The 15,149-nt window shown below is 46.5% G+C and overlaps 1 protein-coding gene across 4 annotated transcripts in view; it reads left to right on the top strand.

Annotated features, from left to right (window-relative positions):
• Positions 1 to 492: 492 nt before the first annotated feature.
• TRUB1 (TruB pseudouridine synthase family member 1) overlaps positions 493 to 15,149 on the top strand; it is a 34,628-nt gene continuing 19,971 nt past the window's right edge. For 2 of the 4 annotated variants that reach the window (XM_053949030.1, XM_053949029.1), the window contains exons 1-3: positions 493 to 667; positions 2,299 to 2,391; positions 13,244 to 13,299. In XM_053949030.1, the coding sequence (XP_053805005.1) occupies positions 526 to 667; positions 2,299 to 2,391; positions 13,244 to 13,299 (291 nt within the window). In that variant the 5' untranslated portion in view covers positions 493 to 525. Of the gene's footprint in view, positions 668 to 2,298; positions 2,392 to 4,695; positions 12,980 to 13,243; positions 13,300 to 15,149 lie in introns of those variants that run through there. The other 2 variants (XM_053949027.1, XM_053949028.1) reach the window with 2 other exon arrangements.

Below are 15,149 nucleotides of genomic sequence, written 5' to 3'. Positions count from 1 at the left end.
GAACATCACTGTGTCAAGCAGACCGTGCCACTGAGTGCCACATCCAGCCTTTCTTTGAACACCTCAGGGACGGTGACTCCACCACCTCCCTGGGCTGTCCGTTCCAGTGTCTGATCACCCTTTCTACAAGAAATTCTTCCTAATAACCAAACTAAACGTCCCCTGGCGCAGCTTGAAACTGTGTCCTCGTGTCCAGTCAAAATACAATGCTTTCCCTTTGGGCATCGAAGGTACGGCAACACACTGGTCAGTGACCTTCCCCAGCGATGCCTGCAAATCGCTCTGCGTCTGGTGGAGCCGCCTCCAGATAATTTTGGGGTTGGTTTTTGGTTTAGATTTTAGATTGATTGATTTTAGATTTTAGCAACGAGTTTTGCTTTGTTTTCACATTAAACATCCGCCAATGCCCTCGCCGGCGACTCTCTAAGCGACCTTAAGGCTCTCCCTCACGGCTCCTCCCTCCCTCGCGTCCCGCCCTCGCGGCTGCGGCTTCCGGCGGCCCCGGCCGGGCGTGCTGCCGGTAGCATGGCGGCGGAGGCGGGCGGCGCCGCGCTGGGCCACGCGGCAGACAAGCTCTTCTCCCTCAGCGGGCTCTTCGCCGTCCGTAAGCCCAAGGGACCCACCTCGGCCGCCGTGCTCAACCTGCTCAAGGAGAGGCTGCTGGCAGGTGAGCGGCGGCGGCCGGGCCGCCACCTCCGGGCAGTTCGGGCCAGGCGTGCCCTGCCCGGCGTGGCTGTGGGATGGGGCCGGGTGTGTGCGGTCCTTGGGGTGCGGGAGCTACAACTCTCGGCAAATCACTTCACCCTCTGCTCAGCTCAACCGAAGCATAAGCGGGGTTTAGTTTCTCCTTCTTTGTGGGTTTTTTGTTTGTTTTGCTAGTAGTTCATAGCCACGGCATGGCCTACCTTGGAGAATGGAGCCATTCCTACACACATCCTGGCCCGCTGCGCCAGGGGAGGTTCAGGTTGGACATTAGGAGGAATTTATTCACAGAAAGCGTGGTTAGGCATGGTTAGGAGCAGAGAGGTGGTGGAGCTGTGTCCTTGGAGGCCTTTAAGGAAAGACTGTCCCAGCCAGACAGAGTTGGTCACATTGCACAGTGAGCTGTGACACCGCATTCACCACATGGCGCTTGTGGCACGCACCTCTTACCGCCCAAGGTGCAGCAGGACGGGAGCCCTGAGACTGGATGGGGATGCGATTTGCCGCAGCAGGAAGCTGCAGTCCTGCAGGGCACAGTGCAGGCTGCTTGGAGAGCTGGGGCAGGGTCCCAGGGACAGCGTGTGCCCATCTGCCAGAACCGGTGCCAGCAGCATCTCTGCAGCACAGCCCTGCAGGATGTTCTGCTGCAGTCCCACCGCCTATTGCCAGTAAAGAAAATATCACTAAAGGAGTAAAAACCATAATGTTTCAAAAAGTTTGAAAGTCCTGGACAAAGTCTGCAGAAACTGCTCTTTCTGAGCAGATATTAAGAAAAAAAAAAAATAAAAGCGAGATCATTGCAAAGGTGTGAACGACTACGGCCTAGATTCTTTTAATAATGGATATGGGGACTTAATCATCTAGTCTGGGCTTTTGAGCACTTGCTGATGAAGTGAGAACATACTTTCAGACTAGTGAGTGCTTAGCCTGATTTACTCTGTAGTGAACTGTAGTGTAGGCACACACCTTATATGGAATTATCAGGTTCCCTAAATTGAGAGATAATAGATATGGATAAAGGAGCTTAGACCATTTGTCATATTTAATACTAATAAAAAAGGGGTATTGGACTCTGCAAAATTCCTGGAGTCATCAGCTATATAGGAAGTTTGCTATGTTGGGACACTGACAGCTTGAAAGCAGCAGTGAATAAGTTCAGTCCACTGCAGAGTTGTCATAGGGCTGTGAATATGCAAATAAACATGTCCCAGTATAAGGCAGTAAATGCATCAAGAATTGGCTCAGATTATATAGCATAAAATTTGTGTACAATAGATGTTTAGAGAACTCTGCTGCTGGTTCTTCCATGCTTTGTTAATGAAACTTCACAGGTTTGGTACCAGTACTTTCGAAAAATCTGTTTGTAACAGTATGTGAGACTTCATTAGAATGTAAGTGAAAATACCTTGCAAATTGTTTGAGGTTGGGAGTAAATCTAAATTAATCATTGATCTTCAGCAGTACAGTAATTTTTGCACTGCTAATTAATAGTTTAAATATTTGATTTTTATTTCCTTTAGAAGTCTGGAAATGTGTGCCATTTTTCCTACATTCTAAGGCCATTTTATAATGCTTCCTTTTAATTTCTATTTGCAGAAGCTGGTGTTCAAACAAAAGGGAACAAAAGAAAACAGGTTTTGAAAATTGGACACGGAGGGACTTTGGACAGTGCAGCCACAGGAGTCCTGGGTAATGAAAAACATAATTATAGTCATCAAAATATGATTTCAGGAGACATTTTCATGCCTGCCTGAAGTCGGGTGGAAGAACAATTTGGGATACACAGTGCAGGTTCTGGGGGAGGGACACATTATTGTGGAAGAATGGTCTGGGTTAAATTTCCTGTGCATGTATTTCTGTATGCATGTAACATGTTTCTTAACAGAAGGCTGTATTCTTCCTTCCTGCCTTCTCTCCCAAATCCTGAAACAACTTCTGGGTTATTACATGTGGGAAAATACAAACTCTTGTGTAATGAATTGTAAAGTACCTGAGAAATTGATGGCTTTTTTAACTTAAGCTGGGGATTTGTAGTCATCATAATCTGTTGAATTATTATGTCTCAAGGTAATGCTATTCTGGGATTTTGAGGGAGCTTTTAGGGCTGCTAATACATACAAAAAAAAAAAAAAAAAAAAAAAGATGCATAAGAACAATTCAGCTGCTGCTTTTCTTGAAGCTCAGCACAGAAAAACTTTTAGGTACCTGTCCTGTCTTGAAGAAGAATCTTCAAAGATATTTTGTCTTTTAAGTTCGATAGCAATCCATGTATTGAATTTTTTTGTTTTGTTAAAGAACAGGATGTGTCAATTGCTGGTGTTAAAACCTCAGCTGTGGGTGTGATTATTCCCATATTATACTTTGTTATCAGCAGTTTTATTGATAAGTAACATTCAGACTACAGCTTGCTCAGATCATAACCTTGTAGCTCTCCTTGGCTTGGAGAAATAACAGCAACAAGTTTTTGCTGCTGAAAATAAACAGGTACAACTCTGAGTATACACTGAAAGTAAATGCTCAGAGTCTTGATGAATGACTTCTCTCAGAAGAATTCAGCTTCAAGGGCAGGTTGGTTGCTACAAGTGTTGCTAGAGGTCTGTAGCTGGTAATTGTCACTTGTGAACATGGCAAAATGTGACATTCTTGGGTTAGAATGGAGCACTGCCTGGTTTGGTTTGAATTTCCTGTACTGTGTGGCTACTCACTAGAGAATTCAGTGTGCATTCCTGAAGCTGACATTTTCCTTTTACACAGGTGTTCCCTTTGAGCATGCTGCTTCTCATTGTGCAAAGTCAACAACATTGATCCATAGGAAAAGCAAAATCTCTCGTGCTTTTTTAATTGCTTCTCCAACTGTTCTGATACCCAGCAGTCTCCAAAGCCTGCTTCTGTGGCATGACAAAAAGTATTTGGGCTTGATGTGCTTGGTATAGATAGAGAAGCACATCACCTTAATTAGCTGTGGGTGGATTGAAAAAAGGCATAGGATCTTTCATTCCACTGCCATACAAATCATAGAGGAAAAAATCAATGGTAGCTAGATTGGAAGGGACAAAACTGGAGAGGAGTGGGAAAGGGAATGTGCCCAGATTTCTTGTGTGTTCAGGTAAGGTAATGAGGAGAGAGGGAAGGATACAAGAGAAACAAGTTCTTCAGAATAATAACTTTTCAGGATGGAGTGGTGGAGCAGAAAGCTTTCCTTCCTCACGGACAGGAGCATGACAGAAGTATTAGATTTTCTGAAACCCTTTGTGATCTGTACTGCTGTCTCCCAGGTCTTATGTACTGCATGTCTGTACCTTTGTTCATGGGAATAAATTGATGCAGAGTCCTGCTTAGTGTGCCAGGTGTACTGCCAATCACTGAGCAGTGCTCTTTATCAGAAAACATACTTCTATATTTCTTCTCTTAGTGACAACAAATGTAGGTGAGGAAGGGCCTTGGAGGCAGAGGTCAGTGATCTGTGACATGTGAGAGAAAGGCAAGGTCAAGTCTTGGTGAATATCTTCTTTTGGTGTTATTCTAGGGCTGTGGTTCTAGCTTGCTGTTTCTTGGTGTGTAGTGGTGTTGTGGTTTGGGTTTATTTAGTCAGTTGTTTTACTAATGTTAGTTAGGTTTGTTCCTTGTACTCCCCCATTTTTCCCTTCACGGTGATTTGTTCCAAGTTGTTTACCCCGAGAGTTCCACTCGGATCCACAGTTACCTGTCAATCTTCTCACCTCTCCCTCTTCTCTCCTGAATTGGTCCCATCAGTCAGGGTTTGTTCACTCCCTGTTGGTTGTCAATCCTGTCTTTCGTTTGTCCCCATTGGGTGATAGAGGTTTCCACTCCTGTCCGCCCACTGCCTATTTAATCTGCTGCCATCCTTTGTTTCTTTGGCATTTGGCATTGCACCCACCCCAAAGCATCTTTGTTCCTGCCCCGCCTGGGGGAATAAAGACTCTTTGGGCTTGCAAACAAGTGTCCTTCTCTCGTCTTTTCATCTCCTCTCAGCGTGTGAAGCTACGGAAGCTGCGGAAGCTGCGTAACCCACGCCACAGCACTCAGAACTCTCAGGGAGGCAGAAGCCGTTTCCCTGGAGTGCCCACACACGTGGCGGCCACCCAGCCTCACGTGGGCAGTGCTAGCTGGCACATCTCGTCTGCTTGAGGTCGTGGCAGGTAGCCGCTGCAGGTGGCGCCCAACGTGAAGGCATTCCCGAGCTGCAGAGAGACTCCGCCAAGCTGTAGTGGACGCTGCCGTCTCTGCGTGGAACTGCCCCACGCCGGACTGAAATTTAGGGCATCGGCTCTGTGGATTACCGTCAGTGAAAGCACCATTGCCCTCGAGGGAGCACGCAGATTTTGTCCTGCAGTGCCCACGAGGGAGGAGGGCGTAACTTGACACGCTGTGCACAGCGTGAGTGGTCCACCACTGGTGACTTTGGCTCTTTTTTCTTTTAATTTGTTCTTTTCCTGCGGCGAGTGGGTGGGATCACGTGAGTGAACAGCATGGGAGCCACACTGTCCACTCACCAGAGAGAACTTTATATCCAAGTTAAAGAAATCCTAAGGGAGGGGGGTGAAGGTGTTCCTAAAAGTTCAGTTAAGAATTTTGTCCTATGGTTGTTTTTTACCTTCCCGGGAATCTCAGCAGAGGAGGTTAAAAAAAAGGAGTTTTGGAAGGGAGTTGACATGAGATTAACAGAGGGAATCAAACATGGAGATCCCTCCATCAAGGGTAGTTTTCTGAAGCTGTTTGTGTTGATTTGGGAAGTAGTTAAAAGTGAAGGCACGCAAGATGCGGACCGGAGGGGGGCTGAAGCGCGACCATTGGGCAAATCCCCAGTTTTCCCTAAGTCTATTTCCCTACACACCTCTCCTTCCCCCTCTTCCCCTAGACCGGGTGGGCAGGGGGGAGCAATCCACCAGTCGCAGGTGCAGGGCAGTTCCCAGAACGCGGACCGTGCTCCTGGCTCCCCCAAGTCCCCCCGGTGCCCTCGCCCTGATGGCGCTGGCCACGCGGTCACGGACCCTATCCCTAACCCTCACCCCGATCCCTCTTTCCCAGTTATAAATCTTGGTTTCAGCACAGCCCAGTGCAGCTCTGTTCCCCTGAATCCTTTCCTTTGTTCCCCTGGAGAGGCACTGCCGCTGTGCTGGCACGAAATGGTGCCGGCTTTGTCTCAACAAAATGGAGGCCAGGCATTTGCAGGCATTTCTCCTTCCCCTAATCCCTTTGTTCCTTTTCCCGCCTTTGCCCCAAACCCCTCCTCCTTCCCTGCTGACATGGGTGCTGCCCCTTCTGGTGATGGTGTTGCTCCCCCTTCCTCTGCTCCTCCCCTTGCAGGCGTTCCCTCTGGTCCTCTTCATATTCCCACGGCCTCATCATTGGCCCTGCCCCCTCCAGCCACGGAGGTCTCTGTCGGCTCCGCCCCTCAGCCTCATGGTTCGGACAGCCCCCTTCCTGTTTCCCACGCCCTACCTTTAGGTTTCCAAGGTCCCAGCGGATCCGGGGCGGGGGGTAGGGGAGCGGGAACGGGCTTGTGTACTAGATCAGCTAGTTTTAGCTACCATCTCCAAGTCTCCTACAGCGCGGGAAGGGAAAACCCTAGATGGGAACCCCTTTCCTACGAGTCTATAAAAGAGCTCTGTGAAACCCAAAGAGATTTTGGCCCGAAAAGTCCCTGTTTCAGGGGCATTTTACGAGCAACTCTTACATCAAAAACATTGGTCCCTGCAGACCTTAAACGCCTGTTTAGTTGCTTGCTCACCCCATCTGAATACAAATTATGGGAAAGAAAGTGGAAGAGATTGGCAGGGAATCTCCTCCTGGAGATCTTGGAAGGCCCATATAGCCTTGATTTTGCAGAAAAACCAATCACTTTAGACCACCTTATTGGTGAGGGAGACTGGAGCGAAGCCCGGCTGCAGGCTAGGGGGATTCCAAGTGCAGTGCTGGACATGTCCAGGGGTGCAGCAGAGCGTGCATTCCTGGCCATGCCCAGCAAGGAGCCAATGTTACCTTATACAGAGATTAAACAATCTGTTGCTGAGCCTTTTATAGACTTTGTGGAACGAGTGAGGGCAGCTGTAGAAAGCCGTGTGGAGGTACCGGAAGTCCAGGACGAGCTCATCCTGGAAATCGCCTTCATGAACGCCAATGAAGTGTGCAAAAGAATCATCCTAGCATTGCCAGCCTCACCACGACCGACCCTCAGTCAAATAATAGAGGAATGCACAATGAAAGCACGTCTTGTGACAGAAGAGATACTGAAGAAGCCTCGAGACAAAGTGGTTGCCCCAGCTGCTGCGCCTCCAAAGAACTCTACTCCAAGGAAGTTTCCATCTAAGCGCCAGTGCTTCCACTGCCATCAGGAGGGACATTTTGTAGCCCAATGTCCATTTTTAGGGAGTGCACCACCATGGGCTGCGGGAGGCAGGGGGAGGGGAACCCCACATTTCAAAAAAACTAAAGGGGGAGCGCGGACCTACCTCGCATGTAGATAAAAATGAGGTTGGTCGCAGCGCCACACAAGGAGCTGCGATCCATCATATAGTGCCATCAGTAAGCAGCTGCCTTTCAACAACTGACAAAAGGGAACCTTATCAGCTTCGACTCACTAACCCTGTCCATTTTTATTCTCAGGACTGGCATTTCTTTATAGCAGATGCAGAGCTTCTATCACACATCTGTCACTGCGAAACCCGATGGAGAGAAGACCTCCTGAACAGTAGGCACCTCGTCGTCGGGGACACAAAACACACTCCACTTGAGATAGAGATTCCTCCTGTGATCTCCACACTTGACCCGAGGGTCTCCTATCTCACGGCACGCTGTGTCCACCACCCGCTCTTCCTACTGAAGGGCCAGATCATTGCACAGGCAATTCCCATCCCTTGTGCCCTTTGTAATGATCTGGAACTCTCAGTCCTTTATGCCGAGAAGTTGGGAGAGGAAAAACCCCTTGTATGGTGTGGCCTTAAGTGCGAGGGGCATTCAATACAAATCCAGGGGATGATGGACACCGGAGCAGACGTGACAGTCATTCCACTGCACAGATGGCCGTCACAATGGGGGTTGCAAAGCGTGGGAATACCAGTTTTAGGAGTAGGCAGGCCTTAATTGGCAAAACAATCTAAAAGCATAGTGCAAATTACGGGACCGAACGGACTATTGGCCTCAGTATGTCCATTTGTGATTGACAGCAGATTTACCTTGTGGGGGAGAGACGCCATGTCCCACTGGGGAGCCAAATTGGAATTTCCAGCCCCCCAGAATTTTTAGGTGCGGTCACTGAAGAGCGCCCCCCCCCCAGAAATTGAATTGGCTCACGGATTTGCCAGTCTGGGTGGAGCAGTGGCCGCTGAGTAAACAGAAATTAAAGGCACTCACAAAGCTCGTAGAGGAGGAACTAGCTAAAGGTTATATTGTAGAAACGAACAGCCCCTGGAATTCCCCAGTTTTTGTTATTAAAAAGCTGGGGAAGGATAGGTGGCGCCTCCTCCACGACCTGAGAAAAATTAATGATGTTATTGAGGATATAGGCTCCCTCCAACCGGGTATGTCGTCCCCTTCTATGCTGCCCCAAAATTATAACTTGGCTGTTATTGATATAAAGGACTGTTTCTTCCAAATTCCCCTTCACCCAGCCGATGCTCCGTGCTTTGCTTTCTCTATGCCCTCCATCAACATAGAAGCCCCAGTGTGACGCTACCACTGGAGAGTATTGCCACAGGGCCTCAAATGCTCTCCTACCATCTGCCAGTGGTATGTCGCCAGAGTTCTGTCCCCGATGCGTGCCAAGTGGATATCCTGTATTTTCTATCATTACATGGATAATGTGTTAATTTGTGCCCCTGACGACGATGTCCTGCAAAAAGCATTAGAGGACACTGTTGCAGCTTTGTCGGTGGCAGGATTTGAGCTGCAAAAAGAAAAGGTACAGCGTCTGCCGCCCTGGAAGTATCTGGGCCTAGAAATTAATAACAAAACCGTTAGGCCCCAGCAGATAAAGATAGATAACAACCCAAGAACACTGAATGACCTCCAGCGCTGTGTGGGTCCTTAAACTGGATCAGGCCCTGGCTGGGGCTCACTACAGGGGATCTGTCCCCCCTCTTCGACCTGTTAATGGAAAGAGAGGGGGATGACGGTTTAGATTCCCTGAGGGCCCTGACCCAGGAGGTCAGAGCAGCACTCGAGAAGGTCCAGACCACCATCACGAGGAGGCAGGCCCACCGTTGTCAACCAGGTCTGCCTTTCCACTTCGTAGCACTGGGTTATCTGCCACACCTCTATGGGATGATATTTCAGTGGGATAAGGGCCAACGGGATCCCCTCTTAATAATAGAGTGGGTGTTCCTTGGCCACAGACAGTCCAAAAACATTACCAGGCCACAGGAGCTGATGGCCCAGCTCATCATGTGGGCCAGGGCTCGCCTGCGAGTGTTAACAGGCTGTGATTTCACATGTGTCCACCTTCCCATCAAGACAGTAACCGGGAAGATGACCAAGGAGACCTTTGAGCACCTTTTGAGACAAAATGAAAATTTGCAGTTCACCCTTGATAGCTACTCCAGTCAAATTCAGATTGGGCACCCAGGTCAACATTTTTTCAACACAGAGTTCCAATTATTACCAAAAGAGATTCAAAGTACAAGACCACTCAAAGCCCTGACAGTGTTCACAGACGCGTCAGGAAAGTCCCACAAATCAGTAGTGACTTGGAGGGACCCCGAGACTCAGCTGTGGGAAACAGATGTTAAGATAGTAGAGGGTTCTCCACAAGTAGCTGAGTTGGACGCAGTCATCAGGGCATTTGAGAGATTCGGCGAACCTTTTAATTTGGTTACCGATTCAGCTTGATGTTGCAGGAGTAGTATTGAGGGCAGAACATGCTCTCTTCAAGGAGGTCTCAAACCCGGTCGTCTTTGGCTTGCTCGCAAAGCTAATACACTGATTTCCCACCGCGAGCAACCCTTTTACGTGGTCACACACTGATTTCCCTGGTTTTATTGCCAAGGGGAACTGCAGAGTAGGTGCCTTCGCCGCCCCATTACAACATGCCGGCCAGCCGAACATCGTTGAGCAGTCTCGGTTGAGCCATCAGCAATTCCATCAAAATGCCCCAGGGCTGATCCGCCAATTCCACCTGTGGCGTGACCAAGCCAGGGAAGTTGTGGCCACGTGCCCCGACTGTCAGGAGACTGCATTACCAACACTGGGATCCGGTGTAAATCCCAGAGGACTCCGCAGTTGTGAGGTGTGGCAAATGGATGTCACCAAAGTCCAGGAATTTGGGAAACTCAAAAATGTCCATGTGTCAGTGGACACCTTCTCGGGGGCCGTTTTTGCCTCAGCCCACATCGGCGAAAGGGCCACGGACATGAGAAAACATCTCATACAGGCGTTCACGACCTTGGGGGTCCCAGCCACGATTAAGACTGATAACGGTCCAGCTTATACTTCCAGGGCGTTCAGTAACTTCCTGCAAGAATGGGGCTCCACTCCCCCACCGGCCAGGCTGTAATAGAACGAACCCACCAGACGTTAAAACAGGTCCTCCGACAGCAGCGGGGAGATGTGTGAGTGCTGTCACCGCACGGGAGGCTCTGCAAGGTGTTATTTACCATCAGTTTTATAAACTGTTCTTTTGACAGGCCAGAACCACCAATCCTGAGACATTTCAAGCAGCACCAACAGCTCTGGCCAGAAGAGCGGCCACCGGTGCTGGCGAGGGACCCAGATTCTGGAGAAATCCAGGGTCCTTTCCCCGTTTTGACTTGGGGGTGGGGATATGCCTGCATATCCACATCTTCAGGAGTCAAGTGGGTCCCTCGGAGACAGGTGAAATCCTAAACCCCAGTGAGTCGGTGAGTCAGACCGATAAGGGGCCTGTGGATGCAACCAATGATCCCACTGACCGAGGGGTTGCATCCAATCGCAGACTCCGCAAGGAGGGAAGGGATTCCCCATCTCTCTCTACCCAAAACAGTACTTAAATTCTCCCTGGAGCCAAGTGGCAAATCCTTTCTGTGACATAAAGTCTTATTGTGTTCTCCATTCATTTATTTGTAGGCATCCCCCGACATGTATCCTCCAGCTCACGGAGCCCTGATCCCATTCTTCCTAGTGCTCATCTCCATGTCATCAAATGGACACGTGGGTTGTTCCACAGCCCCTCGAGGGGCTGTGCTGCTTTAACCTATCTTCTAAGAGTCAGAGCGTCCACACGTCCATCCAAGAGATGAGAGGGATGATAAGCTCTGTGAAGCAGGAGGAAGAAGACTGGTTTAAGGACATACTTAAGAGCTGGAACATCTCGGGATGGATGCTTTCTGTTATAAAGGACATTGGGACTTTCATTGTAGTTGTTTTCCTAGTTTCACTGTCCTTTAGCATTTTGAAAAGAATTGTCTCCACCACCATCTCCAAGCCCTCTCCATCTTCAAAAGCAGTTGTCGCCACAGCCGCATCTGCAGAAGAGGATTGGTGGGAAGGTGACTGCACAAATGCCGATGAAGTTTAAAAAGCTGCCTTCTTTATTTAATAAAAAGGGAGGAGATGTTGTGGTTTGGGTTTATTTAGTCAGTTGTTTTACTAATGTTAATTAGGATTGTTCCTTGTACTCCCCCATTTTTCCCCTCAAAGTGGTTCATTTCAAGTTGTTTACCCCGAGAGTTCCACTCGGATCCACAGTTACCTGTCAATCTTCTCACCTCTCCCTCTTCTCTCCTGAATTGGTCCCATCAGTCAGGGTTTGTTCACTCCCTGTTGGTTGTCAATCCTGTCTTTCGTTTGTCCCCATTGGGTGATAGAGGTTTCCACTCCTGTCCGCCCACTGCCTATTTAATCTGCTGCCATCCTTTGTTTCTTTGGCATTTGGAGAGCACCTTTGTTCCTGCCCCGCCTGGGGGAATAAAGAATAAAGACTCTTTGGGCTTGCAAACAAGTGTCCTTCTCTCGTCTTTTCATCTCCTCTCAGCATGTGAAATGACTGAAGCTGCGTAACCCACGCCACAGCACTCAGAACTCTCAGGGAGGCAGAAGCCGTTTCCCTGGAGTGCCCACACACGTGGCGGCCACCCAGCCTCACGTGGGCAGTGCTAGCTGGCACATCTCGTCTGCTTGAGGTGGTGGCAGGTAGCTGCTGGATAGTGGGAATTTTATTTGGCTTATTTTTATATGGCAGTAATAAATTCTGCTGCCACAGTAGAAGAAAGCATGAAAAAGTATAAAAAAATTAAAATTCAGTTAAATCTTTCTACATTCAGTGTAGTTTCTCAAGTGGGGTTTTATGTCACTGTTCAATAACACACATTCTCCATAAGCTGATGATCAGTGGAGAAAATTTTTAATATCTTGTTCACAAAAGCATTCAGTGTCTCTTGAAAATTATTCTATTGAATCTTGACACTCTTCAGCAAATTTCAGCTCAGCTGTTGAAGTTATGTTCAGTTATGTCATCATGTTGCAAGAAAAGGCTTGGTTATAAAGTCTTTATCTGTGTGCTTATCTGCTTTTCTAAGCCTTCTTGCAGCCCTTTCCTATCTGGCAAATAACAGGAACAGGTTGAACTGAAGATGCATGAAAGCACAAGCACAAGGACATGTGTGACTGAAAACCCTCAGGAATTAGAGGAATAGTGATTGAGAACAAGGAGGAATCTAGTGAGTCTCGGAGCATAAAAATTGAGCATTAGAAAACAAGTAACAATTTTTTTTTTCAAAGTTCATTTTCAGTTTGATGTTTTCAGTCCTGGCTCTTGATTAACATGAAGTTGATTTCCTGAAAGCTCCCTTCACTCCTCTAGTTTTATTAAAATAAAGTACATAAGATGTCACACATTCTATGAGTTGTACACAAAACTAATTTCCTTCTGAAATTTTCTTTGGATTGCTGTATGTGGAAAAAATCAATAGGAAACCATTTTAAAGGCAAACATCTTGTAAAAAGCTTTAAAGTAAAATATAAAATAGAGCTCTTTTTCTGTCTCTTTCTTTTATGAAAAGCTGACTGATTGCTGGTTTTTAGTATACTGGTGTTAAGATTGAAATAACAGTAACCTGTGCATGCACAGTAATAGGCATTTGGACTTTTTGATTATTTTACTTTCTTCCTGCAAGGCTGATAAACAGTTCCATTCTGCTGTCTTGGCTGTATTACTCTTGGTCACTGTCAACCTTTAAAAGGACTATTTGTTTATAATGAAGGGTTCATTCATTATTGGTGAGCCATAACCCTCATCAAACCAGAGGCAATGTTAATTGCACTCTCCATTTCTTTGGTGATTAAAAGATAAATAAATGTGGGAGTTAAATTAAAGTATTTTAACAATAGATGAAGGTTATTTATCTTTTGCTTTAGACTTTTTTCCTTTCACTAGTTCCATGTTGTTTGAACATCAGAGATGCTTTCTCAAAAGTGTTGAGTCTCTTCATATGCTAACAGAGCATGAAAGGCTGAGTTTCTGACTAGCATAATATTTACTATTGAATGGTGTTGAAAAAGGGAACTGCAGGGCTGTTTTGAAGTAGCATTTCTTCTTCTGTCTTTGCAGTGGTTGGTATTGGAAAAGGAACAAAAATGCTGGGGACTATGTTGGCAGGTTCCAAGGTAAGGAATGCTAAATGACTTGTAATAGGGAGTTTTGTTTGCTGGTTTTCTTTTTTCTGTCGGTAAAGAGCTGAACCAACATGCACGTCAGCCATGCTGCATATTTAGTTCAGATGTATACTTCAGCTCCTTTTTGCAGTTAGTCAGAAATGTGCTACTCAGACTTTAATGACCAGACTGGTTATTTAAAAAACTTTGTTTGTCTCAGTTTTCTAAGAAGTGTTAATTAATAAATAACAAATTGCCATTTAATAGGAAGATTTCTATACTATTTAGTATACTGAAAAAAAGGAAAGAAAAACTAATGAAGATAGCGCTGAAACTGATGTTTTGGGGATGTAGTTGTGGATGACAGTTCAATTTTTGGTAATTTTCCTTATATGTAGATAACTTCATTGTTATTTAGCTTAAAGTAAGAGATGGTCTTTGTTTCTTTTCTGTCTTCTTAAATACCATGAGGCCTTAAGAGGTACTTTTTGGAATTTAGAGTCTTTTGGATTGCATTGCTGCTGTTGTAGAGGGATGGTCTACAAACACAACGACACACGTGAGAAGCCAAAGGTAGCAAAAGCCCTGTGTCTGCCTGAGAAAATCCAGACCAGTGCCTTGACAGATAGAAATTTTGTTCATTGCTGGTTTTGATTAATTTTACTTTGGTGACCCCCCAGACTGTAGGTGTTAGATACACAAAAAAGTGCAAGTACTCCCAAGAGTAATGTCCCAGTGTTGATTCCTTCCACACAAGGCAAATTCTGTGGGTTTAGCCATTATTTTTACATGAGAAGTTTAGATAAGAATCACAGATGTAGAAATCAATTAAACCTTCCAAATTTCATCTTAAATGCAGGAAAAGTCAGTAATGCACTATGTTCTGCCATTTTTCCCACTCTCTTCTAGTCTGAACACTTAAGATCTTTTACAGCTGCTGAACTGATAGCTTAAAGGTAGAATTTGGTTGACAATCCTCAGTTCAGCTCTGAGGCAAATAATTTGAGAGAAAAGAAAACAACAAGGATAAAAGGACATAGCTGTAGAGTCTGATCCAAAACTCAAGGTAGGCAGTGCCAGTCTCTGCACTGGCTGTAATGGGTTTGCATTCAGTTTACATGAGTACATTTCAGAAGCATCTGTGTTTTGAAATGTGCAGTAAACAGCTGGATTTAGAGTGGAAATGTAAACAGTTACCACCTGACACCTCCTTTGAAAGAACTTTAAAGTTAAAAGAACTCATAGATTGACTTCAGCTAAATTAAGTCATCACAGCTAAATGTGTAAAGTGTTGATTTAAAAACTTGTAAAGCAATTGATTTAGCTCTTAAACTGAGGTTCACAGTGGAAACAGCTGTGATGGATTAAGTACTTGCAGCCTTTTTGGCAGAAGAGGGTATGCTCAGGTTCCTTGACAACTTGACTGTGAAGTCCTGTAGAGTTATCCAGCCAAACCTTGTTCCCAGATGGCTCACAGGGGCTTAGAGCTGCTCCTGAGGGGCAAGGGAGGGGAGAATGTACCATGGGGCAGCCTGGTGAGCCACCCCAGGCAGATCCATCCCTGGCCTTACATGGCTCTGGGCTCTGGGCACTTGGTTCAGTGAGGCAAAGATGGATCTTCACAGAGCTCAGCAGCTCTTCCACTGCAGCTGTTCCTGTGTGAGGTACCTGACAATCTGTGCCAGATACGGAATTTGCAGCATTTATCTGGAGTCTTTCCTGTCTCTGCCTTCCTGTTTTCTATTTGTACTTCAATAAATTAAGCATGCAGTAATGTGTGAGGCTTAAGGGAGTTGAAGGATCTCTCACAGATGTCTGCCTGTTGGGTTTTTTGACCACACTGACAACAGCATCTCATAATG

This window comes from Vidua chalybeata, chromosome 8 (genome assembly GCF_026979565.1).
Source record: "Vidua chalybeata isolate OUT-0048 chromosome 8, bVidCha1 merged haplotype, whole genome shotgun sequence".
In the NCBI taxonomy this organism is placed as follows: domain Eukaryota; kingdom Metazoa; phylum Chordata; class Aves; order Passeriformes; family Viduidae; genus Vidua; species Vidua chalybeata.
The sequence above is the reverse complement of the archived record's forward strand: the minus strand, read 5'-3'. Positions and strand labels throughout refer to the sequence as shown.